The 22,447-nt window shown below is 34.0% G+C and overlaps 4 protein-coding genes across 4 annotated transcripts; 2 read left to right on the top strand and 2 right to left on the bottom strand.

Moving 5' to 3' along the window:
* Positions 1 to 1,614: 1,614 nt before the first annotated feature.
* LOC106371533 (protein TIC 21, chloroplastic-like) lies at positions 1,615 to 2,807 on the bottom strand. Its single transcript, NM_001316186.1, is given in 4 exon segments — positions 1,615 to 1,790; positions 1,855 to 2,058; positions 2,130 to 2,387; positions 2,499 to 2,807. Coding segments are annotated over 4 exon segments (885 nt in total). The 3' UTR covers positions 1,615 to 1,676.
* A 5,491-nt stretch (positions 2,808 to 8,298) lies between these two features.
* LOC106371535 (probable ADP-ribosylation factor At2g15310) lies at positions 8,299 to 9,766 on the top strand. Its single transcript, XM_013811620.3, has 5 exons — positions 8,299 to 8,580; positions 8,756 to 8,826; positions 9,037 to 9,156; positions 9,250 to 9,368; positions 9,467 to 9,766. Exons 1-5 carry the CDS (start codon positions 8,433 to 8,435, stop codon positions 9,624 to 9,626), a joined length of 618 nt encoding a protein of 205 aa, XP_013667074.1. The 5' UTR covers positions 8,299 to 8,432; the 3' UTR covers positions 9,627 to 9,766.
* Positions 9,767 to 15,118: 5,352 nt separating this feature from the next.
* On the bottom strand, positions 15,119 to 17,805 carry LOC106371534 (probable fucosyltransferase 5). The gene is made up of 2 exons (XM_013811619.3): positions 17,041 to 17,805; positions 15,119 to 16,952 (listed from the first exon to the last, which is right to left on the bottom strand). The coding sequence occupies exons 1-2, from the start codon at positions 17,204 to 17,206 to the stop codon at positions 15,505 to 15,507; spliced, it is 1,614 nt and encodes a 537-aa protein (XP_013667073.2). The 5' UTR covers positions 17,207 to 17,805; the 3' UTR covers positions 15,119 to 15,504.
* Positions 17,806 to 19,061: 1,256 nt separating this feature from the next.
* On the top strand, positions 19,062 to 19,832 carry LOC106369652. Its single transcript, XM_013809775.1, has one exon. It carries the CDS (start codon positions 19,062 to 19,064, stop codon positions 19,830 to 19,832), a length of 771 nt encoding a protein of 256 aa, XP_013665229.1.
* The last annotated feature ends 2,615 nt before the right edge of the window (positions 19,833 to 22,447 follow it).

The following is a 22,447-nucleotide window of genomic DNA, read 5'->3' as shown; positions in this document are numbered from 1 at the left end:
TACATAAAACACCAGTTGGTTCAAGACATCATGTTCACCTCCTGGTAAAGTAAACCCGACATATATGAACTATGAATGGTTCAAGGCTTAAAAATGCCACCAACTAAAACACAGTGAATATTTTGCAAACACTCTCGATAAGTCTGTCTAGTGTAGTCAGGATTTGTATAAGTATAGTAACTAGAGTCTATCGAGTGTGCATTTAGTCTGCATATGTTTAGAATCATTTTTATATTCATGTAGAGATTGTTGGATCAATTAAAAAGCCATGAGATTTTAAATTAAATGTGAAAAGAAATGGTCAATGGGCCAATCTGTTTTAAGCCTATTTGGTATAAATGAAGAGAAGAAGAATTGTCCCACATCAGAGAAGTAGAGAAGAGAGGAACAATATAGTTATGAATGCTCAAACAGCTTCAAAAGATAGGATGGCTCCCCACGCGCGCGCTGCCGCTGTTGTCCGGCCGGTTCGGCTCGGCTTGGGATTGGGTTTGGACTTGGGAGAATGTGGCCCCATGGCCACTACAAAATATTCTTTTGGGCCCAATTAAGCTCTACATTTTTGTCCAAAAATAGCATGCATTTTTGTTTTAAACGATATGTAGTTCATGATAAAACAACATGCTTTCTCTCTTCTTGTCGATAAGTTTAAACGAGAAAAGCTCTTGCAGAATAAGTTTCGTAACGCCTCACCTCCGACATTTTCGCGAGATTTCCGCTCGCTAATGTGCGCACACTCTGCATCATTTACGGAAAGTGGCTCGTCTTCTCCTCTTTAGAAATTTGTCTCCTTCTCATTTAATTTTTCACGTTTAACACAATCAAAACCAGCAAATCTCCAGCGTATGTCTAGAGAGTATTTCATAATATATCCAGTTCGTCGAGATGATTACAAATGACGTGTGATTCGTCTTACATGGTTGTGTCATGGGACCTGTTATTTCGCTAGTTAAGAAAAGAGATTGTATCTCAATTCCATGTCTATTTTTGAAAACGTTATCATAGCGCTTTTCATTTCGTCTTTTGAATCGTTTATTTCAATAACATTGCTTTTATTTATATCGTTTATGTCAATTCGGTTTTCTGGCTTCTACACATGAACAAGTATAAAATACAAAATAGACATACATAGAAACTGTGCACGATGGATAGAGAAAATCAGTTTCAATCACTCTTGCAAGTCGAATCACTCATGGTATTTGGAAGGAACTTAACGTAGTCGGCCGTATCGCTCACGTTTTTGTAGATCACTCTATTGACAAAGAAGTCAGAGCTGCACAATCTCGCTCAATCTTCACCTCGAAAGCACACAATAGTGATCTGTAAGCATGTCCGTCTAACGCGTGTAGCCTCCCCTGTTTAAACAGAACCGACCACAAAATGCTCTGTTTTGTTTTCCCCTTGGAACTGGGAATGTTTTTGTTCTGAGCACTGCAACTGTTATCTTAATTGGAGAAGCTTTGCATTTGTGATCCAAATTCTCAATTGGAGAAGATTGATTGATTGGCCTTGTAGAAATATACATTTAAATCTTGTAACATTTCTTGCTGGCAAAGAAGCATGTGTTTCGGCAGTAATAAAGTGGTTGAGTCGACAACAGTTGTTTCTCAATTATAAAAGATAACAAGTCTCTGCATTAAACGTTTATGAATACAAGGCCTGCAAAAAGCAGAAACTCATGCAACTTTAGGAACGAAGACTGATTCAGAGTTGGGCACTGTGACGGACCGCAACAGCTCTAAGGAACAAACAAGGCCTAGAAAATGAGAAAGCAAGGTGTTGGCCGATGCCTGCACAAAATGGCTCTCAGGTCAAACAATGGCTCCATCAAAAGGTCTTAAGTAGAGGTTTTACCTGAACGAGGAAGACATCGAGGGCAAGAACGGGGCTGTATCCTTGAGAGACTCCTTGGTAGAAAGGGTTTGCTGAGGTTGTTAAAGCCTTTGCAACTAAAAACCCAACCGTTGCTTGCATCCCGAGAATTGCAGCTCCCATTCCAAGAAGGTTAACCATAATCCCACTTCTCAAACCTTTCACAACATCAGCACGAGGCGGGGCCTGAACCCAATACAAGTCTCTAGTGAGCAAATCAAACAAGCCAACTTTTAAATACAACGAACACACTTAACCTTGGCAGGGTCACCGGCAGTTCGGCGGAGCCTCTCAGAGAGGCGAATATAGCCAAAGGACCAGAAGACAGAGACAAATGCAGCAGCGATGCCACTAGCGGTGGCGTAGAAAGTAGCAGGGGAAGTTGGTTTGCCAGTTACAACAATGGAGAAGGATAGAATGACAGCAGCCACAACAGTTGAGACAAGCTGCCCCCAGAAACCAATACTCCCAAGCCTCTTGAAGTACCTTGAAGTCTTCTCTAGTCTCTTTGCAACCTGTGAAACCACCACTTAAAATACTCAATATAGAATCGTTCATCACTTTCAACATTATCATTTCGATTCGGCAAATAATTTCTCAATTCATCACTTTCAAGAAACGTTCACCTGAGCGAGTTTTGCCTTGTCGACTTCATTATCAGCTGAAACTGAAGCAGGAGAGGAAAACGCCACCGTGTAAGGTGTGAAGCTAGGTTTAGATCCTCGAATTTGGAAACCGTAGACCGGTAGAGATGACGGAGACTGGTAAGAAGAGATGGTGGCTCTCCTCTTCGGCGAAATGATCTGGGTTGGAGCCAAGCCGAGTGGATTAAACAATGGCAGGTGGCGATTTGAGAGGCGTTGCTGGAAACCTGGCCTCATCGCAACGGCGGATACGCCGGGGAAGCTCGCCGGCGACAAGAGTAGTGACCGCATGTTTACGTTTGGGTTAAAGAGTAAAGGTTGCAGATTCGTGCTTTTTAGGCTTTCGTTTATGCTGTTGCAGTGGGCTTTCTAAACGGCCTTTGGAAAGAATACTTTGTTTTTCCCCTTTCTTTCGTTATTTGTTTCTGGTCCCAAGAACATTTTGGATTTTATTTTATTTTTTTCATTTTTTACAATGAAATGAATGTTAAATTTATTCAGAAATTCTGTACGTGCAAATCATATTTCTAAATTTATTATTTTCTAACAAAGACTGCACTTGGTTCTTATGGTTTTCTCTATAATCCTTCATGCTAATTGCGATAGCAATGGAAGTTCTTTATGCCTACGCTTATTTCGTTCTCTATACCTCAGACTAGCTCTGAGCACATTTATCCAAAACCGAAGAACCGAAAAACGAGGTTTTGTTCGGCTTTGGATCTTATCAACTATACTAGTGGATCCTATATCTCTAGAATCAAAAATCCGAAATCTAATAGCAACCAAACCGAGAGCCGAATGGGTATCAAAATTTCTATAATATAGTTTATATACTTATAAATATGTAAACTATATTTAATTTTAAAATAATCGAATCATTTCACAAATATTATTTATAGCTTAAAATGCAAAAGAAAAAAAACAAACTACTATAATACTTTTTATCCAAAATATTTTAAATTATTTGAATTATCAGAAAATTTATAAAAAATTTGATATTTAATCCGAAAACTTGAATTTTGACATTTTAACCCGAATTAACCAAACAACAAAACCGAACCCGAACCAGATGATTTTACAAATATTATTTATAGCTTAAAATGCAAAAGAAAAAAACAAACTACTATAATACTTTTTATCCAAAATATTTTAAATTATTTGAATTATCAGAAAATTTATAAAAATTTGATATTTAATCCGAAAACTTGAATTTTAACATTTTAACCCGAATTAACCAAACAACAAAACCGAACCAGATGATATCCGAAATTACCTCGGATATAAGCCGGTTTCCAACTTTGTTACCCTAATCAAACAAAAAATTGAAATAATCAAACCGAAACCGAAGTGAACTTTCTAAATACTCGAATGGATCCTAAACATCTAGAACCGAAGAACCGAATGCCCGGCTACCTCAGATGAGTAGGAACAGTAAAAAGGTGGTTTCATGACTCATCATACGTAGATATTTCAGAGGATAAAAGTATAGTTATGTTATTATTTTACTATTAGCAACATCAGTGATCAAACAATGATTGAAGAAAAATAACTCTAGCAAAGACCCATTTACACATCACCGGAGTTTCAACCCAGCTTCTTTCGTTTCAATTTGACGGCCATATCCACCGTCACTGACTTCAATTCACACTCCAAACTTGATTTAATTACTCGCTGACCTTCATTTGAAGGTTCCTCACTCTCAAACTCAACTATGGCGTCGAGGAAGGTTCTCTCCCTTGATATGATCTTCGATGCGGCGAAAGTCTCTGATGTTGTGAGTGATGTTACTGTATATCTAGGGTGGTGCACGAGCAGGCTCCACTTCCAAAATAAATCCTCGACCAACATAACGGGAATATTGCTTCACCTCAAGCTAAAATTATGGAATCTCAACCTGGAAGAATTCCTTTTGTTCAATCTATGAGAGCTTGGTTGAAACCACATCATTTCACACCTTTCCCTATCCCTCCAGAACCGGGAACTCCAAGGCAAGGAGTCACAGAAGCTGTAAAAAAGATAGCTTCTTTATGGTCAACTATTGGCAAAGATATCTCAAATAAGCAACCCCAGATGAATGGTCTGGTGCTACCAGTGGAAAATACTCCACCTCCAACTCTCAAGGATAACAAAATCTTTCATTTTCCATGGCCAGCTCGCATGAACCAAGCTTCAAGAAATCTATTTTGTGATGTTGAGCCGATACAGATTGGATGGCACACCTCAAGTGACGATTCTTAGACTAGGCCTTGAGAATAAGGAATAATAAATTGTTGTCCAGTTCTATTTGTGTTCAATCCCACCTAGTAGTCTCATGCATGATGTATTGAATAGGTTATGGAGTCGGGAATGTAGGATAACTTATCGGAAGCTAAGTGACTCTTTGTTTTTGTTCCATATTCCCAATAAAAATACCCGTAAATGGGTTATTAAACGGGGAGTATGGCACATTGATGATTGTCTTCTCTTTATTGCTTCTTGGAATCGTGTGAACTCTTTCAAAATTTCTTAAATTTCTACTTTACAGGTGAAGGTTAACCTTAAGAATATCCCCGATTCATGCTACTCTAGATTAGGTTAGTCATATATCATATGGGTTGGGAGAGTCAATGCTTAGTCACAATCCTAGTTTAGATCCATAAAATATGGGGGACGCTAAGATATTAGTTGAGGTCGACTTAGACAAATATTTTCCGAAACTAATTGTGCTTGATGTCAAGCAAGGCAATATATATTTGGTTGAGGTTGAGTATTCTTGGATCTCAACTACTTGTGAAGGATGAAGAGCTCTTGGTTATAAGGATAAGAGGTATCTCCTTCCTCCTAATCCAAAAGATTCTGTTCTTACAGCTAAATAAAATCATGTATCAAGTGAAGAGGTTCCAATAGTGGATATAACTAAACTGTTGCAAAACTCTTCTGAAACAATAGTGAGCACATTGAAGCCTAATTCACAGTCATCTGCCCATCAAGCACATGAGATCACTGAAAATGATACTGCCACTATACTAGTCAAAGTTGTAACTGCAACTACGTTTACACGTTCACATGAGGTACATTTCCTCCTTGCTCAAATCTTGAAAACACTTTGCCTATGTTAGCAGTTGGAAACACTGCTCTTTCTCAGTCACATGTTGTGGAAGAAATTCCATCAAAAGTAATCACTTTTGAGTCCTAAAACCTCTAAAAATGAGCAATCAATTGGTTCTGACAGTCCTCTCACTTTAACCATCAACAATTCCATATGGAGCCAGAGATTCCGGTAATCTATGGAAAAGGGACAGGTTTTGATGAGTTTAGAGAGACTTTTAGTTATAACTTAACTAAAGGAGGAAGAACAACTAAGCCAACCCAAAAGTTACAAGATATGGAATGGACTAAAGTTAGTGGAAGAGGCAAAGGCGGTCATCGTGGCCGAAGAAACCATATTCTCTAGTTAGTTTTTTATCGCTTGTCTTCTAATATTCACAGATGGATCTTTCACTAGGATCTTGTTTACTTGTTGCAAAAAAATTCAAACTTATGGATGAAAATTCGTTGTAATACTTTATGCCTTTTAATATGAAAACCATTTATAAAAAAAAGTATATCTATGTTCTATTTTATTTTTATTCTTACAGAATAAATGATGGATGAAAATTATGTTCCTGAGAAAATGAAGGGATCACAAATACTTCTAATTTTTTTAGCTATCCACTCCTCATCCACTTTTAATTGTGGTCTATGTGAGCTAGAACACATAATATATATTTTTATAAATTTTTTTATTGATTTATATAAACAAGAAAAAGTTTTTTATGAATAGAATTTACTAAGAAAATTTAGCCGAACTTGATTTGTATTGATTTAAAATCTAAAGATTATAGAATCGGCATTCGGTTCAGGTTCGAATATTTCAGTATTGGGTCTAGAACCCGTTCGGGTATTTTTTAAATATCGGACCAGGTTTTGATATTTTTAGTTCGAGTCCGGTTATTTCGGGTCGGGTTTAGATATTTAAATTTTGGAAAAAATCAAAATTTTCATTGCTCAGTTCTCTTTTAGTTAGAAATTTAACATTAACTTAACTTATTTTCTAATTTTAATAGGTTGGAAAATTAATAGATTTGAAGATAAAACTTTGAAATAAAAAGACGTTAATCTAATATGGTTGTTATTTTGAAATTTTAGATGCAATTTTTGTTAATGCATGAACAAAAAGCTTGACATGCATTTTCAGTGAGTAGCAAATCACTTTGTCGAAAACTATTTGATATTATCTGATCTTGATCCATGTGCAACACCATTATAATAAAAGGCGATGCTTCTCTCTCTTGGATCTATTTAGTCTCTTCCGTTCTCCGTTGATAGTTTCGTATGCTCTCACTCGACTTTCGGAAACTGTTTTGGATTGTTTTATGAAATTTGTTCCGTAAAAACTTTCTGTAGTTTGTTTAAAGAAGTTTATTTAGTAAACTTGCTTTAATTTGAATTACAAAAAATTTTCCGTAAAAGATTTTTGAAGTTAGTTTAAATAAGATTGTTTTGTAAACTTGCTTTGATTTGCTTTACGAAAGTTTTTCCTTAACAGAATTTCAAAGTTAGTTTTATGGAAGATTGTTTCGTAAAACTGTTTTGATTGTTTTAAGAAAGTTTCTTGTAAAAAGTTACCGAAGTTAGTTTTACAGAAGATTGTTTCGTAAAAATTATTTTGATTTGTTTTACGAAAGTGTTTCTTTAAACACTTTCTGAAGTTAGTTTTACGGATGATTATTTCGTATAACTGTTTTTAGTGTTCTACGGGTTTTATGAAAGTTTTTTCCGCAAAAAATTTCCAAAGTTAGTTTACGAAAAACAGTTTGCAAATTTTTTTGTTTAGTAAAAACATTCTGAAAGAAAGTTTTCCGGATAAGTCTTGTTCGCACAAAAATCTCTTTATTTCTTTTCTGAGAAGAAATAGATGGACTTTGCAGTCCTATGTTTCTTTGTTCAAGTTGGCACGGGTATGTGGATTGTTCTCTCGACCTTTCTTGTTTATTCTTGTGAAGGATATGATTCTCGGGTGATAATAGCCGTTGATTTCCTTAGGACCGGTTTTGACTCCAATAACAAGGACAGAGCAGAAATAAAACATAAATTCGCTACAGAAACTCTTTGTAACTTAGAACATAGGCTTTATAATTTTCAACTGTTTGCGCACGAGCTGCGACTGAAAAGGAACTTTAGGTTTGGGTGGTTAATCTAGCTGAACTTAGAAGCTTTACTGCCTTTGCATACTGTTCAGTTGTAATATCACTTTCAGACGAGCCTCTTGTATGGTTTCCTTTCTTGAAACGCTTCTGCTTAAATTTGGAATAAAGAGTCTATTTGTTATTTTTATTTTTTACTTAGAATAATTTTCATGCCATATTTTGTCCCTGATTACGTGTAGTTGGTTATAGCAGAAAATCCGAATCCCCTAAAAAAAATATATATATTTTTTTTTATAAATTTGATTGTGCGAGTTTTGGGCTCACACAACCTACTCTATGAAATTAAAGTAATGTGTGTTCCTATGTACGTGTCATCTTCCATATTGCTGCTGGTGATGTACTCTCAGGGAATACGATTCTGATTATATTCTTCTAAGATGAGCCAGAACACAGAATCTGACCAGGTCTTCTTCAGTGTCTGAAATCAATCTACTGGAAGCGAAAATATACTGTAAGCTTTTGAGTTCGGAAAAGGCAGACCATTCTTTGCTTCATTCACCTTTAAGAATTTATTCCCTACAGCCTTTCTTCTAATGCATATTTGCCTTTGTGCTTGCTTTTACGTTCAGCAATTTCAAACTTTTTATTCTCTCATTTCTTTCTCATGCGGCTTATAGCTTGAGTTGAGATAAGCTCTGTTTCTTTCACTATATTTCAGATTTCTGGAAATTTTCTTTTCTTTTTCAATATGGGAGCTAGATTTTCACGTATAGCGAAAAGGTTTCTTCCCAAGTCTAAAGTAAGGATTTTGATGGTGGGTCTTGATGGTTCAGGGAAGACTACCATCCTTTACAAGCTAAAGCTCGGTGAAGTTGTCACAACAGTGCCTACTATTGGTATGTTTTCGTTAGTACTTTTGATCATTCTATGTGGATGATAGCTTATCTGTAATCCGTAGATAGTTAACTTTTTCACCCTTGATTGTGTTTGCATCTGTGAGGAAAACAATCTTGATAGCTTGATAAAATTCTTAACAATGTTCATGGTTCTTTTTTTTTACCATGTACAAAGGGTTCAACCTCGAGACGGTAGAATACAAAGGCATCAATTTCACTGTATGGGATATAGGAGGACAAGAGAAGGTAAGTTCCTTATTTATTTCATCTTTTACTCGTCTCTCTGAAACTGGATTAGTCCACACAGAAACAGGGCCATGATTTACTCTAGTACCTCTCGACAAGTGTATAAAACAGATTTGTTTTATTTTTTCTTTATTTCAAGGCTCAACATGTTTAGTTATATCCTTATGGAATCTTAAATCGTTTTTATTGATCTGCCAAAATTTGTAACAGATTCGAAAATTGTGGAGACACTATTTTCAGAACTCGCAAGGACTAATCTTTGTGGTGGATAGTAGTGACAGTGCAAGGTTATCAGAAGCTCGTAATGAGCTGCATCGAATATTAACCAATGTAAAATCATATAGAAATGCTCTTTCAAGTGTTACTAAATTTCTCCTCTTTCTCTATCTTTACAACTTTCTGTATTGATTAAAAAATGTACAGAATGAACTACAGAATGCATGTGTACTCGTCTTTGCGAACAAGCAAGATTCAAGAAATGCTCTACCGGTCGACCAAGTTGCCAACAACCTTGGTCTGCACGGCCTAACCAAACGCTGTTGGTAGTTACAAAACGTGTTCTGTTGTTCTTTCTAATTTACAATATATTTAGCAGTAAGAGAATGAACAATAGCTTTGTGTATATTTATGATTGGTGCAGGTTTATACAGGGAACATCAGCCATCACTGGGCAAGGCTTATACGAAGGACTTGAATGGCTCTCCAAAACTATACCTAACAAAACTGAACGATCTAGTTCGCTTGGTAGTTTCCGAAGTGATTCCTCCGAGAGAAGGCTTGTACGAGGTGTGAAGTATTAAACTATTAGTAGACTATGTTGTCTTCTAAGTTCTATGTATTTGTATGGTTACGGCCTTTTGTTGTTTTTTCATGTTTCTCAATGACTTGTTAAGAACCGAGATTCACTTCCGATCAATCCTAACCGCTCTAGTTCAATTGATTTGTGCTTGATTCGATTTCGTTTATGATCAATCTAAAGCAATAGACAACACACACAAATTGTTTGCCCAGACTTCGTTTCCTACTGTCTGGGAAGAGATCGAAACTATCAAGCTTTTCCACTATTGATCGATATGATATACAATAAGGAAGATGATACCAAAATTGTTATTGTTTGCTTTCTGTGTAGCTATTACAAGCTTCTACACAAGACGTATACAGGAGAAAACTATCACAGCCACTACAATGAGGATGACTCTTTTTCCTTCTCTGAGTCTTCCAACGCCAAAAACTTATAGCCTGAACCGGAGAAAGAGCTTGGATCTCAAAAGCTATGAATACTTCAGGATCTCTCTATCTCTATCACGATCTTTCTCTCCCAGCTGTAATCGAATCTCCTTGTATCTCGCTTTCTTCTCTCTGTTTCGGATAATCTCTCTCTCTCTGTATTGTGAAACTATGAGGAAGACAACTTAGTTTGTTACTTTCGGGTCCGATTGTAACAAACTTTCTCCAGCTCAGCATGAGCTCGTAAACGGGTGGGATTTTATCAGGCCTACTCATTCTTATTGTCTTTCTATTAAATGCGATAAGTCTAGTAATGGCCAAAGACCAAAACGGCACAGCATCCACAAGAGTGAATAAATTTAGGGTAGAAATCTATACTATTAAAATAGAAGTCACTCTTTTCATGTGTAATATTTCATTTTGGACAATCTCCTAGAAAATTGATTAAATGATTTTTTGTATACATATTTGAATTAATTTAACTATTCTAAAAATATCAAATAGATATTCCCATATTTCTATGAATTAAATCGGAATAAAATCTTTTTTTAACACAAGAAATAAAATCTTTTCATAACTGTTTATTTACAATATAAAATATATTTCATTTTCATTAAAGTAAACATTTTAAAGTATTTAATTACTTTCATAATTATTTAAAATATAAATGTATATTTCATTTTTTATTAAACAAACCTTTTATATATTTCATTAATTTTGTAATTAGTTAAAATCTATACTATTCAAAAAAAAGTCATGACTTATTTCAGGTGGAATTTTTTTTTAAAATTGGACCATTCCTTATAAAATTACTTAAATAAATATTTGTACAAATATTTGAATTATTCTATAACAAATAAATCAAGGGGAAATTTTATGTTTACCACTTTCATGGTACCACTTTTCATCTTTAGCACCACTAAATGGATATTTTCAAAAATAACTTCTTCATTAAGTGACAAAAGACTCTTATACCCTTGTTATCTATATATATAATAAATCATAATTTAAATAAATAACAAGAAATAAAAATAATAATAATAATAATAAATAATTTCTTTTTATGTTTTCGAATTTTACTTTTTCAAATTCAAACTTTTTAATAATTTTTTTTCGAAATTTTTTTTTTTCAAAATTTCTATTTGAAAATCAAAAGTTATGTTTGAAACTTTTTTTTAATTATATTCATAAGTATTTATTTATATTTTTATTAGAATCCTAAATTTTACATTCCAAAAACTCTACCACACTCCTCAACTCTAAACCCTAAGTCTAGATTAGTTAACCCAAGGGGTATAACTGTCGATTACCCTTCATAAAAAATGAGAATAAAAGTGATTAGTGTAAACATGAAAAGTGTTACTATCCTTGTTCGGAAACTCGCTAGGCACTATGCGTGCGGCACACTTGGGCCTAGCGATTTATTGATTAGTGTAAACATGAAAAGTGTTACTATCCTTGTTCAGAAACTCGCTAGGCGCTACGCGTGCGGCACACTTGGGCCTAGCGATTTATTGAAAAAGCGGGAAAAAATCGGAGAATACGTGGGGAGAAATTTTTGTACTTTTATACATATTTTACCACATTTTATACATATAAATTGACATTTTAAGTTGTTGTTGGTATATATTTATGGTCTTATATATGTAAAACGAATTTACATAGCCAAAGTGGTTAATGCCCAACCTTATAATGGGAAAGAGAAGCAGATTATCAAAAAGTTTAACTGTTTTGTTTATATATTTACAGTTTTATAAGAGCGCAAAGGTTCTCTACTAGTGAATTGGTAAATGCAGCATTGATAACTATTAAAGGTAAAGAGTTTGATTCCCTTATATTTGCTTTGCCTGTTATTTAGTTCTTTTTTACTCATTTATTTAAAAAGGGTAATATCGTAATTTCGTTTTCGTCTTCTTCCCAGACCTATTTTTTTTCTGTTTGCGGCCGCCATTGTTTTCACTCGAGCTTCCGACGATGTCATTAAGTAAAACACGCACTACTCACGTATTTCCAATCCAAAACAAACACATCTTGAGTTTTTTATGAGTGCTTACGAGATTTGAAAAAAACAAGGTTTCAATTCGAGGCCGCAATATCTTATTCCACGTTCTAAGCGGATACTACGTGGGGGTACTGTTCAATACAGCCGAATCGTTCATAATCAGTGCGCTCATCATCCGTGGAGCGTTTAAGCGGCCGCAAAATCGGTAACACGGCCGCATTTTTGAACAGATGTTACTATGAATGTGGTATTTGTGGCAATTTTCAATATAATTACATATACAGAATGACATATATTAATGAATTTTAAAAACTACTTCAACTTATTAAAATAAAATATTAATGTAAGATATAAACAATAAATATTTTTATATTATAATATACATATTCAAATTAGAATATTAAAACATTAAAATATATTTGAATTTGTTAAATATACAATAATAAATTTAGTTGGTATCAATATCAATACTATTACAGCATAATCATTTTAAAAATTTACCGTAAAAGGTTGTTGGACATATTCATTATTAACTTCACATGTTTTATTTCATATTTACCAAAAATATAGCCAAGTTAAAATATAAATAAAATTATAGAAATTAACATACATTCCTAAAAAATGTCGTGGACATTCTAAATAGTTTCTAAATTTCATGTATTTAGCATTTTATAAAAAATAATTTAGGTAGCTAAATTCAAATTCACAAAGGCATGAAAGAAATTTCTTAATTGATATGTATAATCATATACTATATCATATAACCATGAATGGACCAATCATTCTTTTTTTTTTCTTCTTAATTTGAGTTTATCATGTATGGTATAAACATACAATAATTACGCCACACATGAACATGAGAAACCTTTAAACCAAAAAGACACATGAATGTGAGAGATTTGTGTTTTTAAACGTAAGAGAATTATGAGATATGTTTTTTGTATTGTGAATAGATTTGTTATCTTCTATATACACACACATTCATTATTGATTGAAAATATTTTAACAATTCTAACCTCATGTCTTAAACTCCTATGCCTTATATACACCCGTAAAATATTAAATATATATATATATATATATATATATAAGTTTATAGAATATGAAATTATTAGAATTTTGATTAGTATATTTTAGGTCATACAAAATCTTTGTTTTGTTTTTAAGATGATTCTCTTTTAATAGTATAGATTAAAGAATCACAAATCAAATAGTTTATTCATATTTTTTTTTTGAACAAGTATTCAGATACTATTAAAAAGTATTATCATTTTTTTCTAAGAAAATATCATCAGATTTATATAGGTTTTTATCGAGTTAACCATTGTCGGATCGCAGATGGGCTTTTGAGTTTTTACAAAATTTTATAAGATTTTTACTTATCACGTTTTAACTAAATCCGAACCAAACTATACATAGATCACCAAATTTACCGGTTTGACCACGGGTCTGGGTTGTGTACAAAAACACTAATAAAAATTATTAACAACCCTACGTATCTATTCTAAGTAAATATTATGTCTCACCAACTTAACAAATGTAACTCTTATAAAATATACACACAATATAAAGATGATATTGTAAAATAAAAATGTACTAAAAAATCTCAAATGAACTAATTGATAAATTATATAATTTTAAACAAAAAAAATCATTTTTCTTCTTTGATATAATACAACTTTGTAACTTTATTATGCATATCAAAACCATAAAGTTAATTTATATCTAACAATATTATTATCGGAAGAAAACCAGCGCTTTCGAAGCGTGGATCAAAATCTAGTCATTACTTACATCCTTAATAAATTTGTTTCCTCGTTATTGGGACATTTGGTCTGTTGTTTCTATGCATTGGCATATTAATACAGAGTATCCCCTATATATTAATTGAGAAATATTTGAAAATATGTAACCTCAATTTTGTAATAATTATAAAATGCCTCTTGCTTATGTGTCAATCAATTAGGTAGTTAATTAGTCATACGTGTCAGCCTCACATTGAAATTGAAAAACATGTTGGTCCAATTCGATTTTTATATCTCACTAGAAACATTTAATACCAACTATATGATATCATATGATATTAACTAAAGCAATGTGACTATTTATTATATATTATTTTCTTAAATAAAACCAACGGAATTACCTAATGTGATTATGATATATATAGTAATTAATTATTTTAAATAATGAAGATTTGCTAATAATCTGTATGATTTCTATCATTTTTGTTTAATTATTTACTATTAAAATAAATTACACAATTACATTAATCATATATTAAAATTTTAGATTTTTTGTATATGTTGTATTTTGAATTTTTTAAAACGAGTATAAATTACTAAAACTATTAAAAGTCTCACATACACTTTTGTGATCAATGTTTAATTTTATCTATTAAAAGATACAATGATAATAAAATCATATAAATAAATAATTTTATTTTAATAGGTGTTTATGTTAATATATATATATATATATATATACTTCATATCGTTTAAATTTAATTATATATCATATACAATAGATAAGATTGATTGTTTTAATTTATTTATTCTAAAATGATTGCGAATAAACAAGAGTGATCATTTGATTTATATGTGCAAGCCCATTTATTACATAATAGTAACTGATTTCTTAGTTATTTAATATATAATTATAATTTTATTATTTCATAATATGCATAAAATATAAAATAAGTATATATTCTACCCAAAACGCAGATCTTAACCTAAGTATGTATCTTTTTAATAATTTTGAATCTTAAACATTTTCTAAATCTCATGCCAAAAAAAAATGAGAATAAACTCAAAAAACAATATTTATATTAAGCAATAACCAAAATGACACAAAAAAGAGAAAAATATCAAGGATAGATAGGATTGGCACGTCGTAAACTTCTCGTAACCATAATTAACTTTTAAATTGCTAAATCATGATATAAAACCGAGTGAACATAGTTTCATTGTAACCAAATAGTAGGCATGAGATTCTTCGGCCTAAACGTTAGGTTTTTATGCGATAAATAATTTTTTGACCTAAAATATTTTTAAAAATGAGATCAGTTCATTAGTAAACAAATTATGTAATTAACAGAAAAGGTTTTAAAAAATTGTTTAAGAGCCAAATATATTAATTCGATCAATAATATAATTTTTTCGAGACGATATTTTTTAAATAATTTTTATATAAATTTACGTGCGCAAGTCTTATCCTAGTTCAGTTGTAAACTGTAAAGTTTAAGATCTTCCATTAAGCATAAAAACATGATTATTTTTGCATTTTAATTTTTTTTTTTAAAAGCTAAACATTAGGAATGATTGATTATTATAGATGAAAACAAAAATAGATATAACATTTTTTTTTGAATGAATATAGATAGATATAACATTTCTCCTCTGGTTTCAATAACTCAGCAATCTAATGAAATGAGCTGTGATAAACAAGATTTATAATTCATCATGTAGCTTGAGGCCACTATATACAACATCCTCACAACTCTTAACAAAGGGAAAAATCTTGCCCGAGTTTTTTCCCCAGTCAGCGTCACATCCATGAGACGGGGGAGTCAGGTAACAAGGCTCCATCGACGTGGACCGAACACACGGTGGATCAGGAGTTTTGTTACCCCTTGGCGTATGAAGCAACCATGGCTTTAATCCTCCAATACTATAAGAAACATATCCGAATGTAGACCATGCACTTGTGACAATGTTTTCGGTTAAGCTCAGAAGATACATCTCCGCAAGCGCCTTTTGGTCGTGAAGCTTCTTGTCTGTTTGCTGAACCCTTTCTCCACTTGGCTGACTAACTTCAATAATCTCTCCTGTCGAACTTGGTCTCTCCCAAAACATGTTCTTTAAGTTGTCAGAGTACTCTGGATACAGAGATGTGACAAGAACAGCTTTAACCTTTGGGGTATAGGTCATGTTGGCTTGTGTTTCCTCTTGTGCGGCCAATTCAGGCAACAGTTTTGCTCTTTGTGTACAACTTACGATCTGGTCCATGACGTGTTGGAAATATCCAGCGTCTTTTCTGAAAACCCGTATTTGAATCCCGAGTGTCTCGTCTGCTCTTGCTAAGTGAGCATGGTAGTGCCTAGTGATCATACCCCAAACTTGATTCGTCGGGTGAAAAAGATAACGCGCCAAGTGGTGAAACACGGTATCCTTCTGCGGGAACAGCTTCATCAGTTCGGGTTGGAACGTTGGATTAAACCATAGAGATGGAACGAAGTAGACATTGGCTTGAATAATCAACCAAGGGACTTTGTTGATCAAACTTTGATCTTTTTCGCAAAAGAACATCTTATCTTCATCCCTTGAATCATGGAGGTTATGAAGATATAGATGATGCGGGATCGAAGTTGAGTTGATGGTATGATTTTTCACCATTGTTCCATAGCAACGAGGGTATTCCTTGTTGTAGCTATAAGCATAAGTATAATTCATCAAGGGAAAGTCAAGAGGAAGCAACCATGAAGTACCTGGAAACGGCTCGCATAAGATATCATTAACGTCTTTGCGGTTGTCAACAAGAATGATTCTCTCTGTCAAGAGAGCGTAAAGGAACACAGAAGCAAGAGTTAGCATTCGGTTTCCAAGCCCGTAACCCGCGACCCACACAATGTATCTGCATTCACCAACAGATTTGCTTGCATAATTCTCATCGCGAACAAGATTTTCTGTGGCTTTCCTGTAAGCATTTGTGTCTGGACCGCAACGTTTGTGCAGCCGCTCATTGCTTCTAAGCTTAAAGACTAGATATTCAGAAGGCTTGTATGGTGAAGGCTGGCGGTACAAGAAAGATTTATGATACCTACTCAAGCAAGAACCTTCATCAAAATCAGCGGTTAAAAGGCCACCTAACAATGTATCTCTCGGTGTTTCCTTTGAATCTATGACAAGAAAATGAAAACGTAAAAGTCAAAATGAGGATTCATCGAGTTAAATGTAAAACACAGAAGATGTATGAGTTATTTTTACCGCTAGTTGTATCATCAAGAAAATGGTTCTTGAAGTTGTTGTTTGAGGATGATAGTAACATTGTAGACCAAATTAGTACACAACTAAAGAGGACTGTTATCAGAATCTTCATCTTCAAACCCAAAGCCATGAAGACTTTGCCAGAGATCTGAAATTTGTGATACATGTTGACCTTTGTTTGATTGCTTGTGATGAGGAGATTATACAAAATGAGTTATATGGCTAGCGTCATTACAACTCTTATTGGTGATTTGAAGTTGAAGAAACTTCGTATTTGTTTATTTATAAGTAACACGTAATATTCTAATGGCGTGGTTGTCAAGTCGTGACTATCAACGAAGTCCGGAACATGACTCCACTCTTTGTTTAATGCAAATAATGTCTGGAACTCAATTATTTTGTTGCGTTAGTCTGTATGATTTTCCATGTAACGTGTGTCTAATCTTTAAAAAAAAAACTGAAATAGAATCAATGGAAGTTGTACCAATGAAACGTATCATTTTCAAAATTAAGTATTGAACTAGTGAATCATCTGGAGGAAAGAGGGAGGAATGTGATATTTCACTTGTCATGCAAACTATAAAGTTATTCTGATAATTTATGATAGGTTTTAGTATGCAGTTTTCAGTTTTAATTAGTTTTTAGCATGTGCCCTTTTAGCTTAGGGATCATATATTTTTGAAATGGATAAAGCGATAGAAAAAATAGATACAAAATCAAAATTCTAAAATCTAAGCTTTGATATATCAAAATTTTTGTAAGAGAGAAGTAAACAGATGAAACAAATCGAAGTATCGAACCACTATACAAGCAACTCTTGTAACCATATTGGAGAGTTTGTTGCATCGTATGGACATTTCACAGTTAAACTCTCTCCTTTAATTATCTGTGACAGGGACTATGTTTCAATTTTGCACTAGTTGGGTGGAGTAATCAATTTTAAACTTTAGTAGTTAGTCAGAAATATATTAATTAACATGAAATCAGTAGGTGTACCCGGGACTGGGTAAAAAAAATATAGATCCAACAATCCAAACCCAAAATATCAGTGTGGATCGGGTTTGGTTATGTACCCCATCGGATTTTGTATTCTACCAGAAAATGGATACTCCAAGAGAAAAAGAGAAAAAGACTAAGATAGCACCAAACCAAATTTTTGTTCCCAAATTAGCACAAAATCATAAAAATAGGTTTCATTAAAGAGGTAAATATACACTTATATTTCTTGGGTTAATTAATCCAAATCTTAGAGTTTAGAGTTAAGAAGTGAGGTTTTGGAATTAGGGTTTAAAATTTTATAAAAAATAAATACTAAAATAAAAATTTTAAAAACAGTTTCAAAAAGTATTTTTAAATTATAAAAAGAAAATTTGAAAAAAAAGATAAAAAAAAATTTCAAAAAAAGAAATTTCAAAAAAAAAATTATAAAAATTTCGAATCTGAAAACATATAATCTGAAACTATAAAAAAATTTCTTTTTTTCATTTTTTTATTTTATTTTATTTATTTTTATTTATTTTTGTTTATTTATTTAATTTTAAACCAAGGGTATTAGGGATATTTTACCCTTTAATGAATGTCATTTTTGTGACTTTCTCTTTCTAGTGCCATTTTTGAGACATAAACTTCAAAAGGTGCTATTATTGACAATTGCCCATACTCGAATGGTGGAGTGTATTAACTCCTTTTGTGTTATATATTTCGGTGTCTCATATTTGTTTTCTACTTTTTGGTATATTTTTTGCTGGATAAGCTTGATTTCCAAGTTTTCTTTTCCTTAATAAGTTGTGGTTATCCTTAGGATTAGGAAATATGATTTATGATAATACTATTGAAACTAGGATTTGTCTAGTTATATATATATGGAGATGCATATTGTGTTGCATAATATTTATTGATATGTGATTTGTGCTTTGAGAGCTTTGAGATATTGAATAAGAGAAGGACTTCTTATTAGCTTTATTTGTGATTCTATATTTGGTATCAGAGCCTAACACAAAGTTTCTTGAAGATTACATACAATGAGTGACGTGAAAGATGCGATCGTGTTACACAAAGACACCGGCCCCTCCGCTCTCAAGTTCCCGATGTTAACTTCCTCTAACTATACTGTCTGGTCCATGAAAATGAAAATAGCGTTAAAGGTCAGTGAAGTATGGGAGGTAATAGACCCCGGGACCAAGGACGAAAATAAGAATAACATCGCTATCGCGTTCTTATTCCAGTCTATACCGGAAGCGTTGATCTTACAAGTTGGTGAGATCGACACATCTAAAGGAGTATGGAATGCGATAAAGGCACGCCATGTTGGAGCCGAACGTGTGAAAGAAGTTACGTTACAAACTTTGATGGCAGAGTTTGATAGACTCAACATGAAAGATAGAGATAAGATTGATAGCTTTGTTGTAAAATTATTCGAAATTTACTCTAAATCTGCCTCCTTAGGAGAGTTGATAGAGGAGCCAAAACTTGTTAAGAAATTCTTAAAGAGCTTGCCGAGAAAGAAATATATTCACATTGTTGCATCACTCGAACAAGTTCTGGATCTCAATACAACAAGTTTTGAGGATATCGTGGGAAGACTAAAAGCATACAAAGAAAGACTCGCTGACGAAGAGGATGAAGAAGAGACACAAGAAGATTCTGAAAAATTGATGTACACCAATGCAGATTCGAATTCAGACAGTTATGGCTATAACAACCGTGGTCGAGGTCGCAGAGGAAGATCCAATTGGAGAGGTAGAGTGAAGAACCCTAAGGAACGAACACTCAACCGGATTGGAAAGATATGAACTCGATCCGTAAGGAAAGAGAACTGATAGTATGAACGGTGACACTAAGGGTTGCGGAATAGCCCAAAGATACTACCAGACTTCGATCGTTGCCGGATGTACGCACCGGTCCAACAAAAGAAGGATCGAAACTTGGAGATATTTTTTTTTTTTTTTTTTTTGAATTATACAGAGGTATCCTGGCCCCACATAAGTGATCCAGACTAGTCACGTGTTGCCACGTGTCGGTCCTCTGTCCCTGGCGATGCCGAAATGTTAATTCCCCAGTGGCCGGAATTCGAACCCAGGTGGCGGTACTCACAGCTGTAAGCCCTTTACCACTAGAGCTAGAAGCCCCGGTTCGAAACTTGGAGATAACCTCACCAAGAAACTAAGAAATGTTCTATCAAAGAACAAAGAGAGTAAAAACTCAAAAGAAAAAAAGCAAAACGAAATTATCTTATTCAGATCTGATGGTTACATTATATAGAAGTTCTAGTCAAAAGACTTAAAGAAAAAATGTGGGAAATCTAAACATAGAAAATGATAAAATTGACCAGATCTGGTCAAGGCACGAAATCACACTTTGACTAGTGAAAAATCCTTCAAATTCCGTCCAGGTTCATTGCTTCCTGAAGCATGTCCTGCGGACTGGGCCAGTACACAAGCAGGACAGTCCAAAGTAGCCAGTTTTGAAGTGTCACAGCCTATCTTGAATTCCACTCGTCCGAATCCAAATCTGTCTCGACCGTTGCTCTTAAAATGCCAATCAGTACGGGAAATACGAGCTCCAGTTCGGTGAATTCGATCGTCTGGACATGGGTATTGATGAAGCCTCAAACTGGACATCCGGGCGGTACATGTGGTACTGTCCAGAAATGTATAGCAATGACCTAACTCAGGATCCGTGCGTCCGAATGCGATTCCGTCTCGACTGTTCTTCATCAAATGGAAAACAGGACGGTGAAGACAAAGTCCAGTATAGTGAAATCGATCATCTGGCCATGGTTCCAGCCAAAGCTCACACACGAATGCATTTGGGACAGTCCGGTCAGTCTGGCCAGTATGGTGAAAATCATGAACCTCGGTTGAAATGTTCAGAACGTTCTGATCTCCAGGCTGGTTCGGCTCCATGTACTGATCCGTGGACCGCGGTCTATCATTCCCTCCTTCTTCAAAAGGATTTGTCCTCAAATCCAAAGTACCTATATCAAAAAGAGATGAATCAGATACAAAGGAATTAAAATTCATGGAAAATTCAGGGAATGAAAAATATGGACAGAAACTTCCTTGGAGTTTTGAAGTCATTTTCATCAAGGAATTCCAAGTACTTTGGCGTCCATTGGTGCTTGCTTTCCTTAGAAACTGATCATGCTTATCTTGTTTATTCAAAGCAACTAGAGAAACCACATCAAATCTGGTAAATGAATAATCAAAGGGTTTCTCTATCCTTAAGACACCAAAAACAGGTTCCAAGCACTTAGGATAATCATCAAGGACGTGGGCAAGCATTAAGCAAGTAAGCTGGTTGCCAAAAATTGATTTATCAATCTCAAAATCAGGCCAATGTGAGAAACTGTTATGGAAAGAAAGAGACAACGCCAAATTTGAAAAATTATCATCATGAACGAAATCAAAAGAATTCTTTGGCCTAAGCAATTTTGGTTCATGCCTTTTCCTAAACAAAATCTCTTTCAAAGCACAGCTCAAAGAACACAATTCATGAAAAGGTTTGAGCAAAACGTTTTTCAACCACGTAAAAATATGTTTTCTCTTTGAAATTCTCGGTTTCAAAACATTTTCATGAAGAGTGGAGGCAATCAACTCATGATCCTTACAGTGCTTTTGGTTTAGACAGGAGAATGACTGAGGAAACACCTTTGGTTCATGGAGGATCGGTTTTGGCTCAGGCCGATTCTTTCTGGGGCATGAATCTCTTTTAGAAATCTGGTACTCGCGGATAGATGGACTGAAGAACCTCCAGTTTGGAAAATTCATAACTTCTTCATCCGTGAAGATTTTCATGCAATTCCAAGCCTCAGTGAATACCGTTTGAGTTGGCTTTCTGGGAAAATTGGATTCATGACAAAAGGCCTTCGGAATGTTGAGATATCCTCCTTGGACTGAACCTCTGTCGCTGGTATCAAGGTAGCCGGTTTCAACAAAGCTTCTCCAAAACTCAGACTGTTGGGCACGGTCAATGCTTTCAATTCTTAGAGGCTGAACCTGTCTTTCCTGTATACTCAAAATAAACACTAAAAGACCAGGATCAAATGTGCAAGATAAATATTTGTTCAAATCACAAATCAAGATATCTTTTCCAAGAACAAATTGCACATTTTTCAGCCTGTCAAGGTGTTCATCAAAGTAGATATTACAGACAAGAATTTTATCAAGGTATGCAACAACAGTATTCATTTTCAATATGGGCATATCCTTCCCAACATCTGAACACACAAGCTTAAGTTCAGTTTGAGAATCATTTATCAAAAGTTCAAGGCATTTTTCAAAGAATGTGTTGTAAACCAAAATATCATCAGAACTCAAGACAACACCATTATCACGAAATGATCTCAGAAAATACCAAGTCTTATCAGTTTCAAAACTTAAGAGATCAGGCTGCAAAACAGAACCAC

This window comes from Brassica napus, chromosome A7 (genome assembly GCF_020379485.1).
Source record: "Brassica napus cultivar Da-Ae chromosome A7, Da-Ae, whole genome shotgun sequence".
Lineage (NCBI taxonomy): Eukaryota > Viridiplantae > Streptophyta > Magnoliopsida > Brassicales > Brassicaceae > Brassica > Brassica napus.
This window is presented reverse-complemented; position numbering and strand designations above follow the sequence as displayed.